The sequence below is a fragment of the Coregonus lavaretus genome (assembly GCF_964263955.1).
Source record: "Coregonus lavaretus genome assembly, contig: SUPER_35_unloc_1, whole genome shotgun sequence".
Lineage (NCBI taxonomy): Eukaryota > Metazoa > Chordata > Actinopteri > Salmoniformes > Salmonidae > Coregonus > Coregonus lavaretus.
In genome coordinates this window covers 2,524,257-2,536,526 of record NW_028167181.1, presented here as the reverse complement: position 1 = coordinate 2,536,526, position 12,270 = coordinate 2,524,257, and the positions used below count along the sequence as shown (strand labels likewise).

The 12,270-nt window shown below is 44.1% G+C and overlaps 1 protein-coding gene across 1 annotated transcript in view; it reads right to left on the bottom strand.

Annotated features, from left to right (window-relative positions):
• LOC311109993 (lipopolysaccharide-responsive and beige-like anchor protein) overlaps nt 1-12,270 on the bottom strand; it is a 164,653-nt gene that overhangs the window by 4,165 nt on the left and 148,218 nt on the right. Inside the window, exons 17-18 of the mRNA XM_084188507.1 lie at nt 9,051-9,152; nt 8,599-8,795 (exon numbers count right to left, since the gene is read on the bottom strand). Of these exons, the coding sequence (XP_084044633.1) occupies nt 8,599-8,795; nt 9,051-9,152 (299 nt within the window). The remainder of the gene's footprint in view (nt 1-8,598; nt 8,796-9,050; nt 9,153-12,270) is intronic.

The following is a 12,270-nucleotide window of genomic DNA, read 5'->3' as shown; positions in this document are numbered from 1 at the left end:
AAATACTGTCTTTGTTCATGCTTATGAGTTGAGGTCATGAATCAGAAAAAGTTCAGTGTGTGTGTGCTCGAGTGTGTGTGTGCGTGGGTGTTTTGATTGTTCAATTATCCATTATATTTGTTCTAGTGGTGGTATCAAATCTAATCAAATCTAATTTTATTTGTCACATGCGCCGAATACAACAGGTGTAGACCTACAGTGAAATGCTGTTATGTGAATTATTTAACAAACTATTTCAGTGTCTCTGTGCGTCTCCCAAAAGGTTGTAAGTCTTTTGGGATTTAAGTAACGGACAGTCTCGATCTGCATAGTCAGAGATTTATTCATTGAGAATTCTGCCATCACAATTTCCGAGTCCATCTTTTATACTCATACGTCATACAAAAAAATCCCTCCCCTCTGTAGGCGGGCTGTAGTTTTCCACTTTAAAACTGCTCTCATTTTACATTTACATTTTAGTCATTTTAGCAGACGCTCTTATCCAAAGCGACTTACAGTTAGTGAATACATATATATATATTTTTTTTATACTGGCCCCCCGTGGGAATCAAACCCACAACCCTGGCGTTGCAAACGCCATGCTCTATCAACTGAGCTACATCCCTGCCGGCCATTCCCTCCCCTACCCTGGACGACGCTGGGCCAATTGTGCGCCGCCCATGAGTCTCCCGGTCGCGGCCGGCTGCGACAGAGCCTGGATTCGAACCAGGATCTCTAGTGGCACAGTTAGCACTGCGATGCAGTGCCTTAGACCACTGCACCACTCAGAAGACAAATCAGTTCACACACACACACATATACACACATGCATACACACATACATACACACACACATGCATACACACACTCATCATAGCCTACTCCCTGCATTACTCAGTTATTGCCGTTCTCACAATATTCTGCACCATGTTTTCATAACAGTTTCTCTACTCCCTAAATTCCTCAGTTATCAGTTGCCTTTGTTGTCTGGCCTAACTCTTACTCACATTGCTAAATAGTGGCTCAATGCCATAGCCTTTACTGGTCCTACACTCACACATTTCTAACACATTACACACAGTTTCAGGGTGTAATAATTAGTCATTAATAATTAATCTATCAAATGCTTACTTACAAGCCCTTAACCATCAGTTTAAAGAAAAATAAGTGTTAAGTAAAAAATTGATAAATAAATAATAAAAAGAAATAACAAATAATTAAAGAGTAGCTGTAAAATAACAGTAGCGAGGCTATATACAGGGGGTACCGGTACAGAGTCAATGTGCGGGGGCACAGGTTAGTCGAGGGAATTGAGGTAATATGTACACCTACTTATTCAAGGGTTTTTCTTTACTTTTACTATTTTCTACATGGTAGAATAATAGTGAAGACATCAAAACTATGAAATAACACATATGGAATCATGTAGTAACCAAAAAAATGTTAAAGAAATCAAAATATATTTTATATTTGAGATTCTTCAAATAGCCACCCTTTGAAGGAGTTCCCACATAGCTGAGCACTTGTTGGCTGCTTTTCCTTCACTCTGCGGTCCGACTGATCCCAAACCATCTCAATTTGGTTGAGGTCGGGGGATTGTGGAGGCCAGGTCATCTGATGCAGCGCTCCATCACTCTCCTTCTTGGTAAAATAGCCCTTACACAGCCTCGAGGTGTGTTGGGTCATTGTCCTGTTGAAAAACAAATGATAGTCCCACTAAGCCCAAACCAGATGGGATGGCGTATCGCTGCAGAATGCGGTGGTAGTCATGCTGGTTAAGTGTGCGTTGAATTCTAAATAAATCACAGACAGTGTCACCAGCAAAGCACCCCCACAACATAACACCTCCTCCTCCATGCTTTACGGTGGGAAATACACGTGGAGGTCATCCGTTCACCCACACTGCGTCTCACAAAGACACGGCGGTTGGAACCAAAAATCTCCAATTTGGATTCCAGACCAAAGGACAAATTTCCATCGGTCTAATGTCCATTGCTCGTGTTTCTTGGCCCAAGCAAGTCTCTTCTTCTTATTGGTGTCCTTTAGTAGAGGTTTCTTTGCAGTAATTCGACCATGAAGGCCTGATTCTCACAGTCTCCTCTGAACAGTTGATGTTGAGATGTGTCTGTTACTTGAGCTCTGTGAAGCATTTATTTGGGCTGCAATTTCTGAGACTGGTAACTCTAATGAATTTCTTAGGCTGGTAACTCTTATCCTCTGTAGCAGAGGTAACTCTGGGTCCTCCATTCCTGTGGCGGTCCTCATGAGAGCCAGTTTCATCATAGTGCTTGATGGTTTTTGCGACTACACTTGAAGAAACTTTCAAAGTTCTTGAAATGTTCCATATTGACTGACCTGTCTTAAAGTAATGATGGACTGTCGTTTCCCTTTGCTTTTTGAGCTGTTCTTGCCATAATTTGGACTTGGTCTTTTACCAAATAGGGCTATCTTCTGTATACCCCCCCTACCTTGTCACAATACAACTGATTGGCTCAAACGCATTAAGAAGGAAAGAAATTCCACAAATTAACTTTTAAGAAGGCACACCTGTTAATTGAAATGCATTCCAGGTGACTACCTCATGAAGCTGGTTGAGAGAATGCCAAGAGTGTGCAAAGCTGTCATCAAGGCAAAAGGTGGTTATTTACTTTTTTTGTTTTTTGGGGGTTTAAGACTTTTTTGTTTACTACATGATTCTATATGTGTTATTTCATAGTTTTGATGTCTTCACTATTATTCTACAATGTAGAAAATAGTAAACAAATCAAGAAAAACCCTTGAATGAGTAGGTGTTCTAAAACTTTTGACCGGTAGTGTACATATTACCTCAATTACCTCGACTAACCGGTGCCCCCGCACATTGACTCTGTACCGGTACTCCCTGTATATAGCCTCGCTACTGTTATTTTCCAGCTACTCTTTAATTATTATTATTATTATTATTATTATTTATTTTAATCTATTTTTTACTTAACACTTATTTTTCTTAAAACTGTTGGTTAAGGGCTTGTAAGTAAGCATTTCACTGTAAGGTCTACACCTGTTGTATTCGGCGCATGTGACAAAATTAGATTTGATTACATTTGATACCACCACTAGAACAAATATAATGGATAATTGAACAATCAAAACACCCACGCACACACACACACACACTGAACTTTTTCTGATTCATGACCTCAACTCATAAGCATGAACAAAGACCGTATTTACTCATTCTAAATGTTGGGAAATTGATATAGCCTTCTACGGTGTTGATGTAGCCTACTATGGCTAGGCCTAGTACATAACCCATTGTGTGCTGGTGGGGGGTTGGACACCTGGCAGACGACTCAGGTAGGAGGCTGTTCCCAGACAGAATAAATCTGCCACTGTGACTGGGAGGCCAAACAAAATGGCCACAGGAGCCAAGGTGGTGGACATGACTCAGGTATCTGAAGGATGACTTCAGAGCCAAGATGCCAGAGAACCATTACAGAGCCACATGCTCTATACTTGCATTAGTATAACATTATATCATTTCCCCATTTTGATGAGCATACAATATAGCTCATTATTTGAATTTATGTTAAGGTCTTTTTTGCTAATCTTTCTCAAGGGTGCCAATAATGTTGGACCTGACTGTATATTTTATATGCAAAATATTTCTAATGAATTAAACTTCATTTTGAACTTAACACAACTTGTCACATTCCTGGCAATCAGTTTAGCTGCTTTTATGATACCAACTCAAATCAATCAAAAGTTGCGTTAGATGTTTATACCACCACTAAAACAAATATAGTGGATAATTTAACAATAAAAATGTTTAACAACGACAGTAGTTGCACATTCAAAACAGGGGAAAATGTCTACCCTATAAGTCAAAGATCACTCTAGCTAGCCTGACTGCTCCCAATGGAGTTGAAGTGATAATTGGTTGCAGATATACAGTACAGACAGAGAGACAACCTTTGGCCTATTCTTATGAGCCACATGGAAGATGTGCAGTGAACGGGCCACTGCTAACAGTAAACTGCAGTATCAGAAGACCTGGCAGTCTGAACTAATGCCCTGACTCATTCTCACACACACTCGAGTGCACTTGCATACACACGAGCCACACACTCACTCAGGCACACACACTCACACATACACACTCACACTGGCAACGGGACTGAGGGATCAGTCTTTCCAAAGCACTTTGTTAGATCGCCATCCAAGAGGACTGGGAAAGAAGTCTGGGAATGGAGTATGGCTGTGGGGTGATCGGGGGAGGGAGGGGTGGGGGGATGACATTCTGTTTAGATTTGTTTGCTGTGTGTCTGATATCTGTGTAATTGCGTCCTTTATCTTGCCATATAAAGCCACATAGCAATTTATGTGAGTTAATCTGACACTATTGATTAAGAAAACAGAGATTTAGATCAACATAATTTAGGAATAACTCAATAAAGGAGCATGTAGTTAAGATATTGTTTGCCAAAGTGGCTCTCAGTATTTGAGGAATGGCCCACATTACATTCACAGAACTAGTGGCAGCAGTGCCAAACTGAACTTGTTCTGATTCATGACCTCAACTCATAAGCATGAACTAACTTGACAGTTACTCTCTTTCTGTGGCAATTGTTCCTCCATTTAGACCGTGTGAAGTCAGTGTTACCCAATCCTGCCTTTGGCACTGTTGATGTACTATGGTGTTGACGTAGCCTTCTATGGTGTTGACGTAGCCTACTATGGCTAGGCCTAGTATATAACCCACTGTGTGCTGGTGGGGGGTTGGAGACCTGGCAGACGACTCAGCCAAACCCAGGTAGGAGGCTGTTCCCAGACAGAATAAATCAGCCTCTCTGCGACTGGGAGGCCAAACAAGATGGCCGCCGGCTCCTCAGGAGCCAATATGGCCGACGTGACTCAGGTATCTGAAGGATGACTTCAGAGCCTGGCCATGATGCCAGGGCGAACCATTATAGAACACCCATATTTCCTGCTTTTTAGGGCGAGCGAAGGGGAATGTGAAGGGCGAAGGGGAATGTGAAGGGTTAGGTGGGATTCTGCGTCGTCTGCCAAAGGTAAAAGCTGAATTTATGGTGCTGTTCATTCTAGCAGTTACATGCACACAGAGTAGACAGTGAACACAATCTGCTAGAATGGTTACTTACACTGTCTGAGTTATATTAGTGGGGGTAAGACTGTAATCCATTCTGCATGGCCTCAACTCAACTATGCTGGATGAATCTGCTGTCAGAGAACCAGCTAGGAGAGAGGCTGTTGCTGAGAGTTCCAACTCTCTTTGCCCTCCAATGCAACTAGGCCCATATTCTAAATGGGAAAAATGATTATTCATCATAATCTGCTGCTGTATTATGGCTTTACATCCCCTGCTATAGTATGGATCGAGAGTTATCTGTCTAACAGAACACAGTGGGTGTTTCTTAATGTAAACTTCTCCAACATAATCCAGGTAGAGTCGGGCATTTACATTTTACATTGACATTTTAGTAATTTTGCAGACACTCTTATCCAGAGCAACTTACAGTTAGTGAGGGCATATATTTTCATACTGGCCCCCCGTGGGAAACGAACCCACAACCCTGGCGTTGCAAGCGCCATGCTCTACCAACTGAGCTACAGTTGGGGCATTCCCCAGGGCAGCTGTCTAGGCCCCTTACTTTTTATAATCTTTACTAATGACCTGCCACTGGCTCTGAGTAAAGCCTGTGTGTCTATATATGCTGATGACTCAACATTCTACACGTCAGCTACCACAGCAAGTGAAATCACTGCAACATTTAACAAAGAGATGCAGTAATAAGCTAGTCCTAAATATTTCAAAAACTAAAAGCATTGTATTTGGGACAAATCATTCACTAAATCCTAAACCTCAACTAAATCTTGTAATGAATTATGTGGAAATTGACCAAGTTGAGGAGACTAAACTGCTTGGTGTAACCCTGGTTTGTAAACGGTCATGGTCAAAACATATTGATGCAACGGTAGCTAAGATGGGGAGAGGTCTGTCCGTAATAAAGCGCTGCTCTGCTTTCTTGACATTGCTATCAACAAAAGTCCTACAGGCCCTAGTTTTGTCGCACCTGGACTACTGCCCAGTCATATGGTCAAGTGCCACAAAAAGGGACATAGGCAAATTACAGCTGGCCCAGAACAGAGCAGCACGTCTGGCCCTTAAATGTACACTGAGAGCTAACATCAATGACATGCATGTCAATCTCTCCTGGCTCAAAGAGTGCGAAAGATTGGCTGCATCACTACTTGCCTTAGTGAGAGTTATTGAGATGTTGAAAGCACCGAGCTGTCTGTTCAAACGACTAGCACACAGCTCAGACACCCATGCATACCGCACAAGACATGCCACCAGGGGACTCTTCACAGTCCCCAAGCCCAAAATGGACTCAGGAAAACGCACAGTACTACACAGAGCCATGACTACATGGAACTCTATTCCACATCAAGTAACTCATGCAAGCAATAACATAAAACTACACCTTATGGAACAATGCGGACTATGAAGAGACACACACACACACACACACACACACACACAGGCATACGCACACACACGCCAGAACACTCACTCTACACACACGCTGTATGTACGGTGGTATTATAAATGTTGTATTGTAGATATGTAGTGATGTAATAATGTTTCATTTTATTTTTGTCTTAATTTGTTTGGCAGGACCTAATGGGGATCCATAATAAATACCAATAAAAAAACAGGCTCCAGTTATTAACATACACAGTCACACAAAAACACACGCACACACAGTCGCATTCACGCCGCATGCACACATAAGCACTTGTGCACCCACACACAGAAAAATGTACATACACACATACAAACACACACCAACACACAGTTTGGCATAAGACTACTGTAAGGGGACACCTTGGGCCAGGACAAACATTTATTTATCCCGGAGTCATGCTGTGTGGTGGGACGCAGCGCTAGCTGAAGATTGATACTGGTGTCTAGTGCAGTGCATTAAACACCACGTCCAGGCCTCATACTGAGACCAGGGGGCCCGCTGCTCTCACAGAGCTACCCTGAGATGTTAAGACTCCCCTGATTCTGTCTGACGTGGCATGGAATTTACAACACACAGCAGAGGAGAGACGCAAAACGGACCAGGAATGGCTAACGGTTTATGTACATGAAAAAGACGGGATGGGGGAGTACACTATGAAGACCTGGCAAAACCTCCAAACTGTGTTGGATAAGACAGCAACTAACTCTCTATCAGAGTCGTTGTGGTTTTGATAAATAACAGTTTATATACATGAAAAAAGGAAACTTCCTACACTATTGGCAAAACGGTTGTAGTTACCAAAATAGAGGTGGATAAAACTGAAAATTAATCTGATGAAGGATATTTCGAGGATAATTTGATCTGCATCTCACCAACCTAATCTTACATTTGACATTTTAGTCATTTAGCAGACACTCTTATCCAGAGCGACTTACAGTTAGTGAGTGCATACATTATTTTTATTTTATTTTTCATACTGGCCCCCCGTGGGAATCGAACCCACAACCCTGGCGTTGCAAACGCCATGCTACATCCCTGCCGGCCATTCCCTCCCCTACCCTGGACGACGCTGGGCCAATTGTGCGCCGCCCCATGGGTCTCCCGGTCGACAGAGCCTGGATCTTCAGTTGAATCTGAATCTGAAACACTACAGTAGAAAACTAAGGTCATCCCTGTTCCTGTTTCTAACCTTTCCTATTCAGCAGCATGTGATTTCAATACAATGAATATCAACTCAACACCAGACTTGCTCTGCCAATGAATTCTGATGCAGTCTGTTTATTGGAAACAAATGGGGGATGTATGTATTTATATAGCTCAGTAATCAGCCTAGGTCCTGGGGCTATGGCTGTGACTATGACTGTGACAGGGGGAGAGTACAGCTGGCTCAAATGGGAAGCAGGTGTGTCTAAGAGGGACTGGGTTACATTTCCCAGGCCCATCGGAAACAGGGGGAAAGGGAAACTGGCCAAAGAGTGGCGGCCATTTTGTGACACCGTAGCCGTGAGGCAGGAAATGTGAAATGTGGGAATGTGTCGTGTGGTGCCTGAGGGTTGTTAATGGGGCTAGGACTGGGAGAATGTCCGCCCTCCTGCTATGTTGAACCAGCACTAAGACCTGATAGGACTCGACATGGGAGCCCAGGATCAAAGAGACTTGTCTGGACTGGAGGAGAGGAGAGGTTGGAGGAGAAATGGAAGGAAATAGCCTTTGACCTGGCACTTCCTAGGCTAGAAGTGTGTGTGTGTGTGTGTGTGCACGCATATGTGTGTGCATGCATGTGTGTGTGTATGTGTGTGCGTGAGGGGTTTGTAGACGTGTATTGCCTGAGGCAGACAGGCCTCAGACCGCAGAGCTGGACTTCAGAGAGCAGACCACTGTCATGATGAAGCACAGATACTCTCCCAGACCAGTAGAACAGGACAGAGAGAGGCAGCCAACTCCATTCTTTGTCTAGAACTAAGCACCTCATGTGGAGTTACTTGATGAAGGTCAAAACGTGTGTACACTAGGCTTTCCAACAAAACATTAAAACAGTTCCAAGCTTAATGAAATAACTTTGTCCCTCTATATCAGTGGGTTCCTTTACCCTGATGTTCTCCTCCACCTCCATGTGTCCCAGCAGCTTTCCGTTGATGGAGAAGAAGCAGAAGTGTCCCTTGTCGTAATAGACTACGGCGTGGCCCTCTGTAGAGGACTGGATGAGACGGGGCTGCACGCAGCCTCCCGGGCCCTCCAGGGTCCGCAGCAGGTCCCCATTCATGGAATGGATCAGACACGGGCCCTCTGTGAGTGGAGGAATATAGAAGTTACTAACTAGGCTCTGATTTCCACTGATTCACTCAAGGGTTTTCATAATAATACAATTATAATAGGGTAATTTCTTCTTCTTTTAAATCCAAAGCGATTTACAGAACTGTCTATATTGACAATATGAGTTTGATCAGTATTGAAAGGGTTCACTGTTCTGACATTCATATTATCAGTCTGACCAAGATCTAAGTTACTTTGATGCCTTGGTTGATCCACACACATACTAACCTTTGCAGCCACTGATAACCAGTCCCAGCTCGGCACACACACTGGCGCAGGTCACCTCACAGTCATGACCCGTCAGGATGGCTCTGGGCGTCACAAACTCAGCTGGGGAATAACACACAAACGCACATTAGCCAATGGAAATCAGGTGTGGGCGTGTTCATTTTATAGCCACTGGAGGGCGGTAAATCCACACAATAATTTTTCTATAAGTCATAATGTCTCAGAATGTGATGCTTGGTGGTAGACCCACTCTAAGACCATACATTTCACCACATAGAAATGAATCTTCAGAAATGAATGGCACGATATTGTCAGAGTGTGTGCTCCGGCTATAAAACAATGTGAAGGGGCAGAGTGATTCTGATGAGCTCTCATCATGACTGTCAGTGGTTGTAGCCACTGGGTGTGTGGGTGGGTGAGAGAACTGGTCCTTATTTAAGAGTGGGCGGCTATGTGGTGGACTCACTGGAACAAGAGCATAGTAGCTGCCAAAACAAGGAGAAGACTACTATTCTATAATAATATAATTATTCTTCATCAGAGAGACCCAGACCAAAACACACACTCCCAACTCACCCCCCCCCCCCCCCACCTACCTACTCACCCACCCCTCAGCAAACAGGCAGGACTCCAGTGATAGCATCTCCACTCTCTCTCCAACACTTGTCACTAACAGTCTCCCTCTTCCTTTAACACACTGTACTCCCCCAGAAGAACCTAACCACCTCCAGATGCCTCCAGACAAGAGACTGGGCTCTGATACCGTCCTTTAGGAAATGCGACGGAGGAGAGGAGAAGAGAGAGAAGAGAAGAAAAGAGAGAGAGACGTGCCAAAAAGAACAGCCCATCATTCACATGCGTTGGGCTGAGCCGTCAGAGACAGAGCCCAAACAAGTGTTCTGCCCTGGGTTAGCTCCAACCAATCAACACCACCTCTCCTGCTGGTACTGCCTACTGTTGGATATACCACAATGTTGACCACTACATCAGTCAGTGATGACTCTTGTTAAGTAGATACAGCCAATGCAGAGGAGACAGAGAAGAAAGAGTCAGACCTTACCCCCCCTCACCCTCCCTCCCTCCCTCCCTCCCTCCATCTCTCCCTCTCTCTGAGGGATAGTAAAGTCTGCCTGCCACTTTGTGGTGCTTTACAGGAGCCAGGTTGCTGCACTGATAATATTGGTGTTTAACAGGGGGTCCCAGCTGACCCCTGCTCCCTTTGATGTGGGGTGAGAGGTCAGAGGTCATAGTAAAGCTGCTAAAGCACTGTCCCACAGTCAGTACCACACTGCAGTTCATTAGGAGTTCACTATCAGACAGAGGGCGTCCTAATGCCACGTCTCACACGGTGCCCTGGGTCTTCTCAAACAGAGGAGAGGACAGGGTCAAGTTCAACTACAGCAGGAGACAGACAGACAGACAGCACTTCAAGAAGGAAGTCATAGAAATGGAAAAGCTAGAATGGACATGGTTGTTAAATACCAAATTGTTTTACATGGGAGCCACCAACTTTGCTGATCCCTGAGGACTGGAATAGCACGTTCTGAGGAATTATGTTGTAGAGAGCATACCTAGGAGACAGCTGACAAGGTTAACCATTGATGTGCCTCTTTCACTACCCCTTTTCCCACTATGTAGCTATTGTGCAAACCAACAAGCGTTCGTATACATTTGAGTATTTTGACTGCACATTTAACAACTTCACTCCCTAATTGAATTACGGTAGACTTGGAAAGTTTAACTCAATACACATAAATTATTGACTCTTGAACTTTCGGGAGTAAAAACACAACGTGTGTAAATCTTTCATTAGTGCAGACTCCTCCGATACACTAACTGCCTTCAGCTTGGTGGTTAGTAACCCTAAACACAGTAAAGTAAAGGCAGAAAGTTCCGGAAGTTCCATACCTCCACTGACCTCCCTTGCAAAGTAAAAAGGCTCCTGGTATGATGGACAACCCCTTTAAGTTCATTTCAGTGAAATATTTTAACGGCTTTTAAAGGCCCAGGCAGGCACCCTGATGACTCTGTGTGTGTGTCTGCCAGCCTCCCTGATGACTTTCCAACTTCGTTCCACCAGGCTGATACCGTGGCCACAACAGGCCAACAGGTCATGACCTCTCCATGTATAGATTTCATTAAGTTAACTGGCAAACATCCTAAACGTCAAAAACGCTGATTTATGCCCTACAACGGCGAGGATTAAAGCGTGATGTCGGATTTTGCCCGCGGAAGATCAATAAAACTGATACATTGGTGTATCGTTTAACCTTTGAGCTGCTCGCCACCATTTGGTTTGCATTAGGGAGACATCTGATTACAATCTAATACATATAACCAACGCTGCTAACGTGTGTGTGTGTGTGTGTGTGTGTGTGTGTGTGTAGACTGAGAAGAGTATCATTTACCTGGGGAAAGAGAAATGTGTGTGTGTGTGCTACTGAGAGAGAAAAAATATATAATTTCAGCTGTTGTTCACTGAATTATTATCTAGAGGCTACTTCCTCAATGTATCTTTATTAAAAAGTAATGTGGTGGGAGAAGACCCATAAGCCTGTGTGCTCTACCGTTGAGCCACCAGAGGTCAGTATAGTATGCAGAATCCCCTCCCACTGTGCATGCTCTCTACTGCTCTTCACTCACACAGAGAAGAGTGTACGGAGTGGGCACTGATTGTGTAGATGTGTGTGTGTGTGTAGCGTGTGTGTGTGCAAATGTATGATTTGGATACTGCAGACACATTTGGCACAGAGAAGGCTAATCTGTGTCAGCCAGCAGCTAAACAGGAACTAGCGTGTGTGTTTGTGTGTGTGTGTGTGTGTTTGTATGGGGGCTGAACTTGAAAGCACTGTGTTTGGCGGGAGAATAAAGGAATCTCTGGTGTGTGTGTGTGTGAGTGGTTAGCAGACCCTGCTGCGGTCTAGAGCAATGGAGCATCATATTGTGGTGGTGGGCCGGTCTGATTAAAGTCCTGCTGCTAATACTCACTGCTGCACCATGCAGACTCTGGCTGAGGCAGGCTGCAGAATAACAGATGCACACACACACACACACACACACACACACACACACACACACACACACACACACACACACACACACACACACACACACACACACACACACACACACACACACACACACACACACACACTCTGACACAGAGAAAGAGACAGACAGAGAGATGGACAGAGAGACGGACAGAGACAGAGAGAGAGAC